Below are 20,883 nucleotides of genomic sequence, written 5' to 3' on the forward strand. Positions count from 1 at the left end.
TTGTTGCTCCTCATAAAGATGGCCATTTTGTTCAAAAAGTCCCTCGGACCTCTGCAGAAAGTCTGTTGGTATGACCGTCGGACCTAGTCCGTCGAAAAGTCCGGCCGTGTGTACGCGGCATTACAGTTAGCCCTCTTCTAAAACATTCTACCTGTGAGGATCAAGAGGACTTTATCACATTTACACAGAGATACCCTCCCACCCACTTTAACTCCAGCAACCGCCCAACAACATAGCTAGCAAGGGGATAACTGCATTAATAGCTGGTACCTACTGTATCTCTGGCTCCAAACACTTCTAATAGAAGTGCTGGCAAGAGAAATGCATTCCTCTTTTTTACAAAGTTTTGCCCTTGCCCACTAGTTCGTGTCATTCACCTCTCAAACACAAGCCCTGCAGGCCGAATCTGGCCTTTCAGGCCATTTCATGTGACCCTCACACCTCTCCTGGAGTTGCGGCATCCCCCACATCTCCCTCCCAGCTTGTCTTAGGAGTCGGTAGCAGAGAGAAGGACAGAACTCCTTCTACAGATCCTGCACCTCTGTGCAGGCGCAGCACCCCCTCATCTCCTCATGCCCTGGTCTCAGCATTCGGCAGACTCCGGCAGCTGATTCCAGCCCTCCTCTGGTCCTACTCCAGACTCTATATTTTCTGTTTCCTAGTTTTGCCCCCAGCTTCTTTTCAGCAGCAGCACAAGGTATGGGGGTGCACTATGGTGTAAGGGAGGGTGGGGGTACTCTTGACATTTGATGGTGGTGGGAGGGGGGGCTCTTGACATCTGATATAAAGGGGAGAGGTGCTCTGAACATTTAGTCTTACAGATACAGCTGGGGGCAACTGTAAATGTTGATGTGGCCCATGATTAAATTGAGTTTGACACTCCTGGCCTAGACAAATTAAGTGCACTTTTCTCACTGTGCCACCCAGGATATGCACATCACATAAACTCGGGAGGCATTAGCTTGCATTGAGAAAAGAGGAGGGGGCGGGACTAGCAGTGAGTTATTGGGAGAGCCGCCGGCTGAACCCAGAATAGCCGTCAGCTTCCCGATGACATCAGAGATAAAGATGGCAGCGCGGGACCAAGCATGGGGCAGAAGGGAGAAGGATCTCAGCAGGACATTGCTGGATCTGGTGGGTGGGTGAGTATGTTATCTGTGCAGGATCCACAAGCAGGTAAGCAGGGATGATAAAAACTAAACGAGAAGAGGAAGACGATGGACTGCTAGATCAATCAATATTAATATCCATTTTTTTTAAGAGTTTTTTTTTAGGATTTGGGACTTGCACACCAAACAAAATGGCAGTAACAGGTTATAGATTACATATGTAGTAATATTTCTTAATCATTTTGGAAGGCATAGCAATAAATCAAGTTTCCACTGGCATAAGTAAGCAAATATCTGACTGTTTGCAATCGTCTATTAAACTTTGAACATGACCATTACCCGTTGTTCTGTCTTACTAAATTATTCTTATGGTGGCACATATGAGAATGTTATAAGGCACATATGATGTTGATAGGATACAATATCACCCAAGTTATGTGTTTTTAATAAAGATGGGAAGATGCAAGTTCCTCTTCTGAGTCTGAAGACAGTTTGTGGTTAAAGATGAGTGAGAAGAAGACCAGCTAGGGCCAGGATAATCCAGCAATGGCATGAAAGGCCATAGGCCTTGTCTGTGACTGTGCTGGATGGATAAGCAGTGGTTTCTGCACTACTAGTCTCATTTTTGCTGATGAAGTCCCCCGCACATGTGTTTGTTGGTGGAGGAATTCCTGTCACATTGATGAATGTCACATTGACGTAACTGCTGATCCAGGCTTGATAGGCTGTCACCAGGGTGTATACTCCAGGGCGGTTGGGAGCTGCACATTCTTCTCCCCAGCTTACAACTCCAACCTGGTACCAGATGCCATGAACTTTACACACCAGAGGTCCTCCTGAGTCACCCTAGAAAACATCAAAAATTGTCAGCTGTACTGGTGTCTATTTGTCGAGCATGGCCAACCCAAATCAAACATTGGACCAAACTGATGGAATAAACTTTCAAGGGGATACATTATGTCTATAGATATCTGCTTGAGGCCCCTTTCAATTTAAGTTCTTAATCTATCTGAAGGCACCAGAGAAGCAGTTCGATATGCTTGATCCAGGTCCTCAGCATATTCTTGGGAAATTGATACCAGTTTTGACAGATGTTTGCAGCTTGCCTACAAGGTTTCTTTATTAAAAAGGAAGTAAACTCTGATGGGTTTACTTCCTCTTTGATTCCCTGCAAAGGCAAAGCATAATGGACTACTATGCATCGCAAAGTAGTCCATTATGTGTCACTTACCTGACACAGGAGCCAGCGAAGTCACCACTGTCCCCTGTAGTCCGCCGCATCCTTCTTCTTGGTGGGTCTCGCTGCTCCGGCGCTGTCATTCGTCGGAGCCGCGATGACGTCACTCCCGCGCATGCGCACGGGAGCCGCCACTCGTGGCATATCGCCGCTAACTGCAGCGCGCTCAGTGCGCCTGCGCGCCGCTGTCTACGGCGCATACACCGTAGACAGCGATGCCTGTCTTTCGGCAAATATCTCCTAAACCGTGTAGGTTTAGGAGATATTTCTTGGACCTACAGGTAAGCCTTAATCTAGGCTTACCTGTAGGTCAAAGTTGGTTGTAAGGGTTTACAACCACTTTAAAACCTAACCCCAGTCAAGATTTTTATTTTTAGCTTTGCAGAGTCTGGGAAAGAGTTTTAAATTCTTGCTGGTTTTAATCTCCATCTGTGACCCCATATAGGATATGTTCCCTTCCTGTTCTTGAGATGGGGGTGAACCCATCTCAAGGACAGGTAGGTTTTCTTTCCAGCCAACGAAGGCATAACGGGAACCGCTAAATGGCAAGTCACAGGATGGAGGAAAATGGCAACATGACTACCAACTGAGGAGAATTTTTTTTTATAATTTCCTTACACACTGACAAAAGATCTCTTCTATTACCGGTATGTTTCTTTATGTTCTACATAATTCAGGCTGTTATTCTGAAGCATTAATGTTCAGGCCTTACGCTGGAGTCTTCGAAATTTTATGTTTTTTTGCAGCTAGGCTTTGAAAAACCTAAATTTTTTAGGGAGCCATTGGAAACACATGGCCACTAGAGACACAAGGGTGTAGAGGTCACTAGTGACACTGGGGTCAGTGAATCAGTGGAGACACAAGGGTGCAGATATCATTCAAGGAGCCTGAGATAACAGGCAACCCCTGCAGGATAACGGCGGACCTCCAGATGGGAAAGTAAGTGCAGGCAACAGGAGTGTGTGGGATCTTAAATAGCTGGTAACTACTGTATCTCTGGCTCCAAGCACTTCTAATAGAAGTGCCGGCAAGAGAAATGCATTCCTCTTGCCACTACTTGTCTCAGACAAGTGCTTAGAGATGTGCCATGTGCTAGTTGGTAGCTGCATTGTCAGATGGCCACTGGGGGGAGGGGGGGCACCCTGTGTGACCTTGTAGCTAGGCTTACAAAGCACATAGAAACATGGAACAAAGTACTACGTACTTTTACTTTTCCCTTTGGGGGAAGGAACAATGAAAAATAAAAAATGAAGGGAGAATGCTTTTTAAAGCAGCACTTCACCCTCTTACTTACATTCCCTTCACTGTAATCCTTCTCCACTCCACTATTAAAATTGAGCTTTTTTCTTTTACTTTCTTTTTTACAAACAGTTTTGCCCTCGCCCCCTAGTTCATGTCATTCACCTCTCAAACAGAAGGCCCGCAGGTGGAATCTGGCCTTTCGGGCCATTTCATGTGACCCTCACACCTCTCCTGGAGTTGCGGCATCACCCACATCTCCGTCCCACCTTGTCTTAGGAGTCGGTAGCAGAGAGAAGGACAGAACTCCTTCTACAGATCCTACACCTCTGTGCAGGCGCAGCACCCCCCTCATCTCCTCATGCCCTAGTCTCAGCATTCGGCAGACTCCGGCAGCTGATTCCAGCCCTCCTCTGGTCCTACTCCAGACTCTATATTTTCTGCTTCCCAGTTTTGCCCCCAGCTTCTTTTCAGCAGCAGCACAAGGTATGGGGGTGCACTATGGTGTAAGGGAGGGTGGGGGTACTCTTGACATCTGATGGTGGGGGGGTACTCTTGACATTTGATGGTGGTGGGGGGGGGCTCTTGACATCTGATATAAAGGGGGGAGGTGCTCTGAATATTTAGTCTTACAGATACAGCTGGGGGCAACTGTAAATGTTGATGTGGCCCATGATTAAATTGATTTTGACACATGAAAGGGGAAGGAGACGGTACTGATCACTCCAGGACGCCTACCGCATGCTCAGCCCAGCAAAGCACCCCCGACCGCCCCTCAGCCCCTGTCAGCAGAGCGGGGTCCCATGGTAGAATAACAAGCATGTGGGGGAGAAGCAGCTGGCTAAGTAGAGGATGTCTTTGAGAGAGAGACGTCATGCTTCCCAATCATTCTAGTCAGTGCTGGCATCCAGGGCAGGCTGAACTCCTTCAAACTATGGCATCCCGCTGGCCGTTTTTAGCAGGGTATGTGCTGGGCAGAGCTTTTCCAGTACTGACCCAGAAGCAGGGAGTGATTGTTGCGCTAGAATGTCCAATATATGTCCATATTATATTTAATATACTGGATAGACTGGAAGTGAGAGGAAATCTCAGAGATTTCCCCTCACTACCTGTCTTAACCTTGTTTTCTGTGCTCCATGGTTTATCCTAAGCTCAGGACATTGATTGTTTGTTGACAAATTTAGAGAGATTTCTACCTATATGAGGCATCTCTAGAGATGTCAGGAAGTTGGCTACCTGTATGAAGCTTCTTCAGATTACACTGTTATGCTGAAAAGTGTGCTGGGGAACTTGGGAGGAGCTGTTGCCGAAGGACTTTGCAGAAGACCTCATTATTCAACATTTTAAGATACCCATGACTGATCACATAGGGAATTCTACTGAGAACACAAGAAGCTTTTGATCTTCAATTGTTATTGGGAGGCTGCTACTAAAATATTATGACCCGAGGGCCACCAAATTTTGGGAGGCTGCTACTAAGCAAAGTAGGGCCACCATTAACTGTAATGCTACCAGAAGGTCTCTATGACATTTTGCTCTTGTGGGTAACCTCTAACCCTCTCTCCAGCTTTTATTGAATGAATAAAGTACAGAAAAGACTAATGCCGCGTACACACGATCGGACATTCCGACAACAAAATCCTGGATTTTTTTCAGACGGATGTTGGCTCAAACTTGTCTTGCATACACACGGTCACACAAATGTTGGAAATTCCGAACACCAAGAACACGGTGACGTACAACACGTACAACAAGCCAAGAGAAATGAAGTTCAATAGCCAGTGCAGATTTTGTTGTTGGAAAATTTGAGAACCAGCTCCAAAATTTTTGTTGTCGGAAATTCCGTGTGTGTGTGTACATGGTATAAGAGTGTTTAGCCCCAGTGCATGAGGCTCTGGCATTTAGGTGCAGGTGCAAGGAACATTCGCACTATTCAGCGCACTGCCAGCAGCCTGTCATACTCTATGAGAGGCTGACAGCTGCCGAGGCTGAATGGTGCTGTAGGATGTATTGAGCAATAGTACTGGCCCAGGGATGAAATACCCAGAATGCAAGCAGTCTGCACTAAATGTAAGAACTGCTCAGTACATCACCCAGCCCTGCAAAATCCTACAAGCTGAGCCCCTGTAGGTGTCACCAACCTGACATGCATCCTTTAGTCCATTTCTGTAGCCAGAACATATCTTTTCATCCTGGATAATAACTGTATTGCTGTTTTCATTGCTGTTCACGTGATACATCAGGTCACAAGTTTTGTAGTCGATGAGTGGAGTCATCACTTTCTGGAGGATCCCATCTATAGGTGAATCCCCTGGGGAACATGAACAGTAAGAAGATGATTAACTGAATGACACAAGTACTGTAAATATCTAAAGTTCTGGCAGGCTCTTAGGGGCTTGAGTGGAGAGAGCGGTTAAAGTGGTTGTAAACCCTTACAACACACTTTGACCTACAGGTAAGCCTAGATTAAGGCTTACCTGTAGTTCCAAGAAATATCTCCTAAACCTACACGGTTTAGGAGAAATTTGCCGAAAGACAGGCACCGCTGTCTACGGCGCATGCGCCGCAGACAGCGGCGCGCAGGCGCACTGAGCGCGGCACCCGTCAACGGCGATATGCCGCACGTGGCGGCTCCCGTGCGCATGCGTGGGAGTGACGTCATCGCGGCTTCGCCGAATGACAGTGGTGGAATGGCGAGACCCACCGAGAAGATGGATGCGCCGGACTACAGGGGACAGCGGTGACTTCGCTGGCTCCTGTGTCAGGTAAGTGACACATAATGGACTACTATGCAATGCGATGCGATGCGATGCATAGTAGTCCATTATGCTTTACCTTTGCAGGGAATGAAAGAGGAAGTAAACCCATCAGGGTTTACTTCCTCTTTAATAATTAATGAAAGAGACAAAGTGGAAAATCTATGGAAGTGGACAATTTCGCTGGTCGTTGACTGTCTATGCTCTCTCAGGCTTAGATACGTCCTGTAATGTAGAATATCTCATGGGTGGTACTTCTGAAAGATGATTGCAAAACATTTGTAATGATAATTGCAAATACAGCAAATGGTAATTTAAAGTGACTCTGTAATGTAGTGACCTGCAATAGAAGAACTACTCACCTCTCTGGCAGTCCATGTCTCCTACCTCTCTCTCTCTCTGATCCAGCGTTGTAGGCTTCAAAAGACTCTTTTGCATTTAATACTTTTGTAACCCCCGACAGCATCCAATAAAAGCTGTTCAAATCCCTTTTCCATGGAGTTTACTTACTTATCCCACTGCCGGTGGCTCCAATCTTGGTTTCTTGCAGCCCTCTGGAGTTTTAAAAAGGAGCTTGACCTTTTAAAAAAAAAATAAAAGTCAGCAGCTACAAATACTGTGGCTGTTGACTTTTAAGCACAAGGTAGTTTCCAGTCCCTGCGGTCTAGCACTGTCTTCCAGCAACTGTCTTCCAGCTTCTTTCTCAATTTGCCACCTTCTAATGCCGTGTACACACGATCGAATTGTCCGGTGTACTTAGTCCGGCAAACAATCCGGCGGATAGTCCGGCAGACTTTCTACCGAACAGACTTGGCCACACACGGACACACAGAAAGTCCGGCGTTTGCTAGCGTGATGACGTACAGCACGTACGACGGGACTAGAAAAAGGAAGTTCAATAGCCAGTAGCCAATAGCTTCCTTTTCGTAATTTGCTTCTGAGCACGCGTCATTCTTAGTTCGCCAGACCAGCATACTCACGAACGTATTGTCCGCTGAAACCCAAGTCCGTAAGTAAGATTGGACTGCAAAAATACTTTCTAAGTCCGCCGGACTTTACGCTGAGACAGTCTGCTGAAGCCCACACACGATTGAATTGTCCGGTGAAATGCGTTTCGGCGGACTAAGTACGCTGGACAATTTGATCGTGTGTACGCGGCATTAGTTTAACTATTTTCCTATTTTAGAATGCCTTCTTCATTTAAATTCTACAGTTCATTTGTATGAAATGCCATTGGTTATCAGCAGCAGAGGAGAAGCCAAGAAGAAGAAGTAGAAGACAATACAATTGAAGCTACTGTAGTTAAATCTTTTTTTGTGAATAACAAAGATGTGAAAGGTGTTTTAGTTACATTGTTGTGGGATTACCATAGTAAGATGTTGTCCCCCAGCCGGTCACCCAGCACTCCATGCCACAGGGGAAGGTGACAGAAGAAGATGGCAGGCAGATCGGCATAATGTATTTATCATAAGTGACTGGGTGTGCCAACTTTAACAGGGCGATGTCCCCAATGTCTCCGGTCTTCGTATAGTTCTCATTAACAATGAAAGATTCTACATCGACGAATGTGCTGGGAATAGACCCAAACAGCTTGTAGGGGCCGAGATACACCTTTAACAACTCTACTTCGAGAGGCCTACAAGGAGACAAGGATAGATCATCACTAAGGCGCCATCTACTGTGCAAATATCACCACTAGACAAAAATAAAGATCATTCTGAAATCCATACAAGCACACCCTTCCTCTACACACTCCCAAAGATAATTGTAATGCTTAGATCTATTTCCATTTTTTTTTCTCATTCAATATTTTTATTAAGATTTACATAATAAATACATAACAATCTGTAGGTTTATATATGGGAAACAGTCAAAACATGAATAATAAATAATGAGCATATAAGTCACTGTATGTTCAACAGGAATTATATCTGAAACTAAGACTTATAATAATATAGATTCACTTAAATAGCCAACATAGAACCCCAAAAAACGTTGGTGTATTTAATGGAACATGCCTCCAGACCACCCATCCACCCCTGATGGGCACATGCTGTGGATGGGGAGGGGCAAAGCTGTATAAATCAGGAACATTTACATCAAAATAATTTTAAATATTGCAAAAGACATAAGGGGCTCTAGGTATTCCAATCATGGATTACACATGCCATTTATATTAGCTCAAACATATAAAAATTAAGATAAATATCAGAGAAAATAAAAAAAAGACAGTGCTTGTCAATTTCAAAATATAAAACCATATGTGTAAGAAGAGAGATTCCCTTATCCATCGGGATAAGAAAAGAGAGAAAGAAGAAGAAGCGAGAAAGAGGGAAGAAAGAAAGAGAAGGAAGGGTCTTCCACGGTGGTAGTGCGGCCCACATCCAAAAAATTCATATAATTTAAAAAAATATACATACATACATAGGAATTATTGGGGCAACAACAATGAATAATCAAAGTCATGGGGCAAAAAATGTTTAACCCAAGGTTTCCAAATTTTGTTGAATTTACCAATATTATCATTCTCTATGGCCATCATTTTGGCAAATAAAAGGGGCTTCAACATCCTATGTTTGGCTTCAGCCACAATTAAAGTGGGAGATTTCCAAGCCTTAGCGATAGTTTGTTTGGCTGCAGTTGTAAGATTAATGAGAAGTTAAAATTGAGTATGAGTAAGTGCAGCTGGTTTAAGATTTAGGAGGACCACAGCTGGGTCTGGGAGTATAGAGATTTACAAGGCTTTAGAAACCATATCAAATATCTTTCCCCAGAAATCTTGGGTTACCGGACACTGCCACCAAATATGGAGGAGCTGAGGTGAGGAACATCCTCGAAAAAAATTTCTGGGTATGCTGGGATAAATTTTGCAATCCTTGCTGGTACCAAATACCAGCGTGCCATAACTTTGAAATTGTTTTCTAATGCTATTGCCATTTTTTTTTATTACAATCAGAGTTCTGAGAGCTGATTTCACAGACCCAGGCTGGGGTGGACGTTGCTTTATTTACAATACACCTGCTTATTTATTTATTTAATTCACAATACACTGTAACTTTAGACGGGCACTGAAATCGAGGAAGGTATCTGCTCTTCTATTCCTCTTTAAATCTATTTCTTTCGTGCCATGAACCATAAATGATCATTTCTGTGCTGCAACACAGTGATGTGTTTAGGTGAGATCACAAACCTGCTAGAAACTGGTTGTCATGAATACATTTCTCTACAGCTCTATCATCCAAGAGCCTAAAGGATTTTTCTCTAAATGTCCCCAAATCCAGGGACCCCATGGATTGGACTGATAGACTAGTGTTTTTTGTTGCTGACCCGTCATTCATAATGTACTGTAGGTGTTATTATATGGACTTGGTAGATTTTAAATAAGGTTATCTACAGCGGTTGGACAAAATTCTGGAAACAAGTTTGGTAAAAGAACATAATTGTTGCCCAATATGGTGTTGGACCACCTTTGGCATCCAAGATGGCCTGAATTCTCCTGGGAATGGACAAATATGAGTCTTGGATGGTGGATAATCGAATCTGATACCACTCTTCATGCAAAAATCCAGGTCACGATCCTGCGCAAAGTCCTTTTGTCTCTTTTGATCAGTTGACCATGTCCTCGGTCAGTTGACCATGTCGACTGTGCTTTTGCTTATCAGATGACGTTTTCCCAGAAACTGTATATGCCGCCATATCCTTGGATACTGTACCTCGCAACACGGCAAATAAATTGGCAACTTCAGTCACAGAGGCACCAGCTAAGCGGCACCAACAATTTATCCTCTTTGAAGCTCAGTAAGGTCTGACGTGTCTCCATATTACTAGCAGCGCACTCAGTGAATGATAAAAGTGAGGCTTCCCAACTGTTAGCTCGGTGTCTCATCACACAGCGGAAGAAAAAGAATGTTACATTACTTCTGTTTCCAATGCAAAACGTCACTTTTACACCTGCAAATATTGTAGTGTTTCCATATTTTTTTTCCAACCTCTGTACAACAGAATGATGTGACACCACCTTAGGGTGAGCAATACATCATCAAATGAAGGCACGCTTCCAGGAAAGAGAGCACAAGCAGTGGCGGCTGGTTCTCAAAATTATGGGGGGGGGACGGGGACACAAACTAACAATCCCCCCCTCCTGGATGAGAACGGTGATGATCAACCGGAACCCCCCTCAGTGCAGGAGAGAAACAGCAATGATGACCCACCATGCCCCTGCCACGGGAGATGAACAGCGATGATCACCCACCATGCACCAGCCATTCTCAACCAGGGTTCTGTGGAACCCTGGGGTTCCTCCAGAGGTTGCTAGGGGTTCCCTGAGCTGTGGCTGATGAAGCACCTATTTGATGATGTCTACAGAGTTAAAGGTTCAGCACCACTTAGTAAAGCCAGCAGCCTGACACCAAATATCTTTTTAGCTGTCTTTAAGGGTGGCATTCTGGACACCACTTTAAGAGGGACATTGTCATGGTTATGCAATAGTTTGTCTGCTTACCTGTTTCCATGTGTTCATCTCTAGAGACCAACCGACCCTCACCTGACTGCTTTTGTAATCCATCCTCTGGCATGACTCCACCCTAGCTCCTATCAGAGAACTCTATATTAACCTGTGCACTGCAGGCCAACCCTGCTGATCAACCATTGTGTATTCCTTTGTGTGTTCAGCTTCCTGTTACCTGCCCTGTGCTCTTCTGTTCTGTTGTTGCGTTACCGACTTTGGTGTGTCCTTGACTATCCCTGTTTGCCTGTGATCCTGACCTATTGGCGTGTCCCTGACTATTCCTGTCTGCTTGTGGCCCCGACCTTGGCTTTATCCCTCACTATCCCTATCCTCCTGTTGCCTACTGTGGATGCGAGCTGGGGGACTCTGGGGGTCGCGACCTGGAGCCAGTTGCAGCCAAGTCCATCCTCACCACTAGATGCTCTGGTGAAAACCTGCTGGCTCTTAGACTCCGCGCCCCAGGGAATCTTACGCTCTAACCTCGGTGGGATCTGTCTCCCATCCGCAGCAGTCAGCCTTAGGGTCCACAACCTTGCGGTGCACTCCTGATACCTACGATGTGCACCTGTCACCTCGCCTCAAGGTGATCTGACAGACATTCTTCCTATTGACCACCAATATAAGGAGCATTGTTCCCATTGAGCCCTGATGATTTGGTTTTAGTAAGGGTTCCTCGAGACATAACATTTATTTGTGGGGTTCCTCTAGGGTTAAAAGGTTGTGAAAGCCTGCACTAGACACTGTGAATGCTGGCTTACCTGATGGAGTAGAGGGAAGCAAGAGCCGGGGCCGCTACCGCGTGTCCTGAGACTCCCTGGCCAATAAGGGCTTCCTGATTGGCCAGGAGGAGGATCAGTGTGACAATAGCGAATATTTATTTGTCACACAAGCTTGTGTGCTGGGGGCGCAGTACTCTGCGCCCTGAGCCCACCCTTTTTTGAAACCTATTAGAGGCTCTAATCACATGCTTAAAAAAACACCCCTTCCATTGGAATCCATGGTTTGGTGCCCCACATGTAGATCAGGGACCTGACACATGGTTGAGGCTGCAGTGCCCCTGCTCCCCTAATGGAGCGGCCACCACTGAAAACAAGTAAGGCATCTGCTCCTACTTTCCTTTTTGAGTCTATTGTTTCCAGTACCACAAACCAATTAATAACCATTCCTATGCAGCAATGCAGTCATGTAATCATAAGAGATTAAAAACTGCTAGAAAAAGGATGCTTCTGCATACATTTTGCTACACTTTTACTATCCTAGATCCTACAGAATTTTTCTCTAAATATCCCCAGAACCTGGAGCCCTATAGATTGGACTAATAGACCAGTTATGTTTGCCGATGACCTGTCATTCGTCTTGCAGGTACTACTATTATATGGACTTGGTAAATATGAAATGAGGGTATCTTCTTCAGAATGATGTGACACAAACTCAGGGCTGTGTACCACATATAAGACATGTCCACTGCCGAAAAATTTGTTTGTTTTTGTTTTCATTCTTTTTTTTTTTCTTTTTTGGGTCATTCATTATGATCAAAATTTGTCATTTCGAATAAATTTGTACCTTTGGAAAAATTTGAATTTGTTATGTTCCATTAGTTTAGATGCGGCATTCATAAATTTGTAAATTCATAAGTTTGAAAATTGGTAAATTAAAAAATCCCAAAATTCGGAAATTCGAAAATCAGAAATTATAACTAATTAACTAATAATAACTATTAAATTATAGGTATTGGGATTTCCTTTCAAATTTGGGTGTTTATGAACATAACAAATACAAATTTAACTGAAGTTACAAATTAAGTAAGGAATTAATAATAATAAATAATAATAATAAAAAAGTTTTATTATTATTATTTATTATTAAATAATCCCTTATGTTCCATTTGTTTAGATGCAGCATTCATTATTTTGGATAATTCTTAACTTCAGATAAATTCGTATTTGTTACATTAACTAAGTGACAAATTTGAAAGGAAATTCCAATACCTATAATTTAATAGTTAGTAATAGTTATTATTATTTTTTTTGTTATTATTTTGAATTTTCGTTCTTATTTTCGGATTTTCGTTCTTTTGAATTTTCATTCTTATTTTCAGATTTAAAATTTTTCGAATCTTCGGATTTTCGAACTTTTGGATTTACATATTTACAAATTTTTGACTTTTTTAATTTTCGAATTTATGAATTTTTGGGAAAAATTAGTTAAACAGATTTTTGTTAATTCAAATATTTGTGAATTGACAAATTTGTCCAATTTTGTCGAAAAACGAATTTGGAACTAAATCAAGTCGTCATCGTCAATTAAAGGCGTGGCTCCAGGGGAGAGTTCAATCTTTTTACAAGCAGAGTGAAACCAATTTTTGAAATGGCAAATATATAGCATTGAAATATTATCACAAATGAAGATAACATTGTATGTGTGGTTATGATCCATCCACAAGGATTCTTCAAAAAGTTTCGATGCTTTTTTAAACTCTATTCGACATAAAAAAAGTCAATAAAGCTATAGCCTCATAGATAATATAAAATATAAGGGTAAGCCAGTACCATCATCCAAAATTAAATGAAGAAATTGGAATAAGGAGAACCTGTCCACCGACAGGTCACCAAAAAGGGGGAACAGGGGAAGAAGGAGATGGACTATCGCAGGACCAGTTTGAACAGAGAAAAACAAAATTCTTAAAAAGATATATTTTATTAAGAGAAAATATAAAAATGTGGCATAATTATCCCTGAATAACATAAAAAGTTATACAAATACACGTTCTAATGCCACCATTTGGAAACATATCCCAACATTACATGTGTGTCACTACAATCGGATGTACTCCATAGAGGATATAAAAAGGTGTGGAAAATTTTGATCCCTCGTATATTTTGAAAGATCCCTCGTATATTTTATTTCCCTTTTTTACATATTTTTTAAAATAAATAAAATAATTAGAAAACGAAAAAGAAACAATGTGGATGGAAACCAAATGTACCATTCTTATTTTTAATGTTAGATTCCCTTTAACGTGAGGCCTACAAGTAGCTTCCCGTCAAACAAAACTAGCCGTCTTCATCGTTTTGCCCCTTCAGGCGAAAGAGTCAGCCTGCTTCTTAAGAGGTGGGCAGATCCCGCGTCTATTGTTCAAAAACAATTTAATGTATTCCATTCCTCTGCCAAGCACACATCTTTGGATCACAAGTTAAAGATGCAATCGGCAAATGTTTCTTGAGAACAATGGGAAAAATGATGACGCATTTGGCTGTTTTGTTGGAACCTCCCCGAGATCCCTGAAAGGCATCCTACACCCAGCTATTGCTCCATGAGAATATGGTTTATTAATAAGCATCATCATGCTATATAATGATGAGGAAAAACTTGAAGTATTTATTTCACCAACATTTCTGCAAATGTATCCATTTAACCAAAATTAATGTCATGGTTATGCAATAGTTTGTCTGCTTACCTGTTCCCATGTGTTCATCTAGAGACCAGCCGACCCTCACCTGTCTGTTTTTGTAATCCATCCTCTGGCATGGCTCCACCCTAGCTCCTATCAGGGAGCTCTATATTAACCTGTGCACTGCAGGCCAACGCTGCTGATCAACCTTTGTGTGTTAGCTTCCTGTTACCTGCCGTGGGCTCTTCTGTTGTTTCGTTACCGACTTTGGCGTGTCCTTGACTATCCCTGTTTGCCTGTGATCCTGACCTTTTGGCGTGTCCCTGACTATTCCTGTCTGCTTGTGGCCCCGACCTTGGCTTTGTCCCTCACTATCCCTATCCTCCTGTTGCCTACTGTGTGTGTGAGCTGGGGGACCCTGGGGGTCGCGACCTGGAGCCAGTTGCAGCCAAGTCCATCCTTACCACTAGAGGCGCTGGTGAACACCTGCTGGCTCTTAGACTCCGCGCCCCAGGGAATCTTACGCTATAACCCGAGTAGGATCTGTCCCCCGTCTGCAACAGTCAGCCGTTGGGTCCACAACCTTGCGGTGCACTCCTGATCCCTACGGTGTGCATCTGTCACCTCATCTCAAGGTGACCTGACAATTAATTAATAATAAGAAAGGTATTTTTTAATAGTGCTATGGGCTTTAATGGGTAGGAAAGCCTCTTTCAGCCCTGTCAGAAACTTTAAAGCGGTAGTAAACCGCTGGGTGCTTTTTTTTCTAACCTGCAAGGTAATGTCATAATGTGCTAGTATGCATAGCATACTAGCACATTATGTTAAACTTACCTGAAAACGAAGCCTTCCAGTGCCCCGCTGTCACCTCTGTAGGTGCTCCCATTTTCACCTGATGTTCCTTTCGGGTTCGCTTACTCTGGCGGTGTGACTGGCTGGAGCCGCGATGACGTCACTCCCACGCATGCATGTGGGAGCCGCCTTTTACGGCACAGGACTCTGAAGGAACGGTGATGTCACTGGCTGCATATACAGTAATAATCTCCTAAAGGGTGCTTGTTTAGGAGATAGTTACAGTATATACTGTATAGGTAAGCCTTATGGATGGAAGTTTACGCCCAACTTTAACTTTTGTGATGAGCTTCATTCTGTACTACAGTCGGATGAGCAAAAGTTTGGCCCGAACATTGTGCGTTCAGCGAACACCCGAATTTGCGGGGCACTCGGCGGGATGTTAGCTCGCTGAGTGGCTCACAATGCGCGCTGCACAGTGCATTCTAGGGCCCTAATCGGGTGAAGCTTTGCACCTGACTGCTGCAAGGCTCTGCCAATTAAGGCACAAAACACTGTCAGAGCCCTGATTGGACTAACTGATCATGACTTTGTCCAATCACAGGTCAGTGCCCATAGTTCCACCCCACATTATAAAAGGTTCCTTCCCACTGGAAGCTTTTGCATTATGTTGATGGAATGGAGATAGAGGAGGGCTCAGGTTTGCTACTAGCGAGTAATTGTGTTCACTTATTGTGATTTTGAGTGTAGAGCATTAGTGTAGTGTTAGTATAGTGTGAATATACAGTGGTGTGAAAAAGTGTTTGCCCCCTTCCTCATTTCCTGTTCCTTTGCATGTTTGTCACACTTAAGTGTTTCGGAACATCAAACCAATTTAAACAATAGTCAAGGACAACACAAGTAAACACAAAATGCAATTTGTAAATGAAGGTGTTTATTATTAAAGGTGAAAAAAAATCCAAACCATCATGGCCCTATGTGAAAAAGTGATTGCCCCCTAAACCTAATAACTGGTTGGGCCACCCTTAGCAGCAACAACTGCAACCAAGCGTTTGCGATAACGTGCAATGAGGCTTTTACAGCGTCCTGGAGGAATTTTGGCCCAATCATCTTTGCAGAATTGTCCTAATTCAATTACATTAGAGGGTTTTCGAGCATGAACGGCCTTTTTAAGGTCATACCACAACATCTCAATAGGATTCAGGTCAGGACTTTGGCTAGGCCATTCCAAAGTCTTCATTTTGTTTTTCTTCAGCCATTCGATGGTGGACTTGCTGGTGTGTTTAGGATCATTGTCCTGCTGCAAAACCCAAGTTCGTTTCAGCTTGAGTACACGAACAGATGGTCGGACATTCTCCTTCAGGATCTCTTGGTAGACAGCAGAATTCATAGTTCCTTTTATCACGGCAAGTCTTCCAGGTCCTGAAGCAGCAAAACAGCCCCAGACCATCACACTACCACCACCATATTTTACTGTTGGTATAATGTTCTTTTTCTGAAATGCAGTGTTCCTTCTACGCCAGATATACTTGGACACACACCTTCCAAAGAGTTCCACTTTTGTCTCATCGGTCCACAGAATGTTGTCCCAAAAGTCTTGGGGATCATCAAGATGTGTTGTGGAGAAATTGAGACGAGCTTTGATGTTCTTTTTGCTCAGCAGTGGTTTTCTCCTTGGAACTCTGCCATGCAGGCCATTTTTGCCCAGTCCTTTCCTGATGGTGGAGGCATGAACGCTGACCTTAACTGAGGCAAGTGAGGCCTGCAGTTCCTTGGATGTTGTTGTGGGGTCTTTTGTAACCTCTTGGATGAGTTGTCGCTGCGCTCTTGGGGTAATTTTGGGCGGCCGGCCACTCCTGGGAAGGTTCACCACTGTTCCATGTCTTCACCATTTGTGGATAATGGCTCTCACTGTGGTTCGCTGGATTCCCAAAGCTTTGGAAATGGCTTTATAACCCTTTCCAGACTGATAGATCTCAATTACTTTCTTTCTCAATTGTTCCTGAATTTCTTTGGGTCTTGGCATGATGTGTAGCTTTTAAGGATCTTCTGGTGGACCTTACTGTGTCAAGCAGCTCCTATTTAAGTGATGCCTTGATTGTGAACAGGTGTGGCAATAATCAGGCCTGGGTGTGGCTAGAGAAATTGAACTCAGGTGTGGACAACCACAGTTATAGTATGTTTTAACAAGGGGGGCAATCACTTTTTCACACAGGGCCATGATGGTTTGGATTTTTTTTCACCTTTAATAATAAACACCTTCATTTACAAATTGCATTTTGTGTTTACTTGTGTTGTCCTTGACTATTGTTTAAATTGGTTTGATGTTCCGAAACACTTAAGTGTGACAAACATGCAAAGGAACAGGAAATGAGGAAGGGGGCAAACACTTTTTCACACCACTGTAGTAAACAAATTAATACTAAAATAATACAATTAATTTAAATGTCATTTGATTTCTTTATAAAGGTCAATTTTGCTGCAGCAGGTTCTATACATGGTACAGATGTGCTATTTTACAGGAAAACTAAGGGGACCCCGATCCCCCCCCCCCCCCCCCCGGCTCTATATTTAAAGGTGTTTTTCATTTTTATTGTTTCACTTAAAATCACTGCTCCAATTCTCTGCAGCTATTTCCTTTTGTACCACCACCCCCTCCCTTTAGAATGTAAGCTCTACGAACCGGGCCCTCTTGTACCTTTTGTATTATACTGTAATTATGTTGACCCCCTATACATTGTAAAGCGCTGCGTAAACTGTTGGCGCTATATAAATTGATAATAATAATAAAAGTCATATGTCTTAGTTTATAAATAAAGCCATGTCGGGTATATAAACAAATCCATGCCACACAGTAATTTCAAACAATGACTGAGACTCTCTGTCTCACCCAACCAGATGTCATGCAAAGGCATAGAATACAGCCAATAGGCATAGAATATAGCCAATAGGTATAATCTACAAATCAATGTCTTTCTCTCTCTCTCTCTCTCTCTCTCTCTCTATGCAATCTTTGGATCGGAAGTTTCAAGCACCACACCTCCAAAATAAGGTTTTATTCCAAATTTGTAACATCCAACATGTTTCGAAGGACAAATTTTATTCCGCCTTGCCTTCATCAGGGCTTAAGAAAACGGCTGTCCAGGGGCTTGGACAGCAAATAAATTCTGAATATCAAAAGAAGCTTGGTATAGATCACCAGCTGCTAAATGATACCCCACTACATTTGACATTCAGATTTTTTTTAAATGTTTAAGTCCTTAGCCATTTTCTTAAGTCCTGATGAAGGGGGCAAAGTGTGGCTCCTGAAATGCGCTGTTGTTACATGTTTGGAATAAAGCCTTATTTTGGTCTTCAATATTCGGTGTTGTGCTCCAATCTTCTGATCCAGTTATGCATGACAATATTGGCAGGTGAAGCATGTAAAATAGGCATTGGAAATGTTACAATAGTAACTGAACTGTGGACTAGACATGTGCGGTTCTTTTCGTTCCGAATTAAAATTCTGGAAAAAAAATTGTTTTTCTGAAATTGGGATGTATCCGAATTTCCCAATTAGAAATAACGAAAAAAAACATTTGGAGGAAATTTGAATTCAAATCAGTTTCTAACCATTTTCAGATTCAAATTCGAAAACTTTTAGATGAGTTTTTCCAATTTCCAAAGATAATAAATTAGAATAGAAAATAAAACGAGGAGTTATGATTATATTCTTCACATATATTTACTGATAAAAGATTCCCATATTACTCTCTATACGGTAACTGTGCTATTGTTATTCCAAATTATTAACTGAGAAGTTCCTTTATTCAAGTTTGATAGCCCTATACAACGTTAAAACTTGTATTATTAACTTGTATTGGTATCATTCTCAATAAATTATGTTAAAAAGAAAGAAAATAAAACGAGGAAATAAAAGAGATACAATGCACTCCTAAAGATGATGGGACTTTAATTGGAGATACAGTATGTATGTCTGTTACCAGGTAAGCAGACACACAAAGTGATTTAAGAAAATATTTGATTTTATTACATAATATCAGATAAAAATCCCATAGTCATCATAACATTTTGACCATGAATTAAATCCAACCACAAACCTTTTCTATATAAAAGAGAAAATAAAGAAATAGAGTAGAAAAATATACATTTTTTTCTATTCTGTTCCTTTATTTTCTATTATATTTTATCCCCTTTGGAAAATTGAAAACTATTTGAATTTGAAAACTATTTGAAAACTTTTTGACATCGAAAATTTTTCGAATTGGAAAACTATTCAAAATTTATTTGAAAAATTTTGGAATCGATTTGAAAACTAAACAAATTCCGAAAACAAATTAAACGAATGAACAAATTTAACTCAATGAATTTATGTAAATAACGAATCGAAACAAAACTAAATTTTTTCATTCTTCACATGTCTACTGTGGACTTATAAAATGTACATTAAAAAAAAAGCATCGGCACCAGAATGAGGTCAGAAATGGCAAACTTCTTTTTCGATGGGTGCACATAAAGAAGGAGGGGAAGGGGAAGAGAAGGGAAAGGAGACGCACTCACCCTTCCAAGCAATGTGCTGCGCTCAGCACCCATTGTGGTGAGATTAGGGAACCCCCACAGATATGTATATTAGCATGCTGCAGACTGACCTGCCAAGGCCATTCCCCATCCAAAGCATCTGTACCTCCAACTATGCGATTGGAGGAGACCACAGGAGAGCCGCACACTGAAGGGTTTTCCGCAGAGAGAACATGGCGGACTGCGTGGAGACAAGAAAAGAAGTTGAACTTCATTAAAATAAAAGTAATTAATCAGCAAACAGTGCATGTAAGCCATGTGTTGGTGAAGAAACAATAAAACCAGCATATGTACAGGCTACATGCATAAATCAGGTAATATACTTATGAGAGTATGGTGGGAGAGAAATTGCCATAAACATAAAAACAAATATAAAGAAGAATTCCAGGTATGGATATTATTACATAATTACATTACATTTTCCAGCTTGTACCAATGTAACTATGTATATACCATACCAGTGGGATCCCTCTAGAACAGTGGTTCTCAACCTGGGGTGGGGACCCCGTCGGGGTTCGAATGACGATTTGCCAGGGGTCACCAAATCCTGGGCTGTTCCTGAAGCCCGCACCACTCAACCAGCCTGTTTGCGGATGCCCAGCAGGGTTGTCCCTGGAGCCTGTGGAAGTCCAGCTGGGCTGTTCCTTAAGCCCGCGGCCGCCCACTCAGCCTCTTCCCAGCTATTCAGTTCATGGCATGGGTGGGGGGCAGAGACTAGAGGTCAGCTGACTGGTGAGGAATGTGAAGTAGGAGGGGATGGAGGAGACCCTATCTCCTGATTTCGGCATAGGTGTCACTGCTGCGAGACACTACAGAGCTGGAAACACAGTGAAGCCGGAGACACTACCTGTGATTAGAGTTGCCATTAAAAGTCCCCACTACAGTTCTCAGAACAACAGATGACCTTGATCAAGAGCACCTAAGTTGGCTGATCAGAACTCATCCCAACCCCCCCCCCCCCCCCCCCTGCACTGCCACTCATCCCATTCCCTTCACCACCCAAGGCATAAGAGAAGGAATAAAAATAGAAAATACATGGAAGGGAGAGGAAAAGAGGAGGAGGAACAAAGAAAGGGAGAGAAAGAACAAGAAAGATGGCTAGAGAGAGAGAGATGGGGGAAAAAATAAGAAATTAGGATAGAAGGAGATAAAAGGAAAAGAAAGAACAAAGAGAACCATAAGGGGTTTTAATACCGTACAAGTGGAGGGGACTCAGGGAGTGTCCATGGGTTAGGGGCGCAAATTACTTGTCTTGCCTTGGGTGCTGACAACCC

General features: G+C 42.6%; 1 protein-coding gene across 1 annotated transcript in view; it reads right to left on the reverse strand.

The window, feature by feature from the left end:
* Positions 1-735: 735 nt before the first annotated feature.
* Positions 736-20,883, reverse strand: part of LOC143923414 (serine protease 33-like) — a 29,520-nt gene continuing 9,372 nt past the window's right edge. Inside the window, exons 2-5 of the mRNA XM_077447071.1 lie at positions 19,592-19,790; positions 7,709-7,977; positions 5,727-5,896; positions 736-1,955 (exon numbers count right to left, since the gene is read on the reverse strand). Coding sequence (XP_077303197.1) covers positions 1,608-1,955; positions 5,727-5,896; positions 7,709-7,977; positions 19,592-19,790 — 986 coding nt within the window. The 3' untranslated portion in view covers positions 736-1,607. The remainder of the gene's footprint in view (positions 1,956-5,726; positions 5,897-7,708; positions 7,978-19,591; positions 19,791-20,883) is intronic.

This window comes from Lithobates pipiens, unplaced genomic scaffold, assembly GCF_037356315.1.
Source record: "Lithobates pipiens isolate NorthernLeopardFrog02 unplaced genomic scaffold, aLitPip1_a1.2 Scaffold_22, whole genome shotgun sequence".
NCBI classification, from domain to species: domain Eukaryota; kingdom Metazoa; phylum Chordata; class Amphibia; order Anura; family Ranidae; genus Lithobates; species Lithobates pipiens.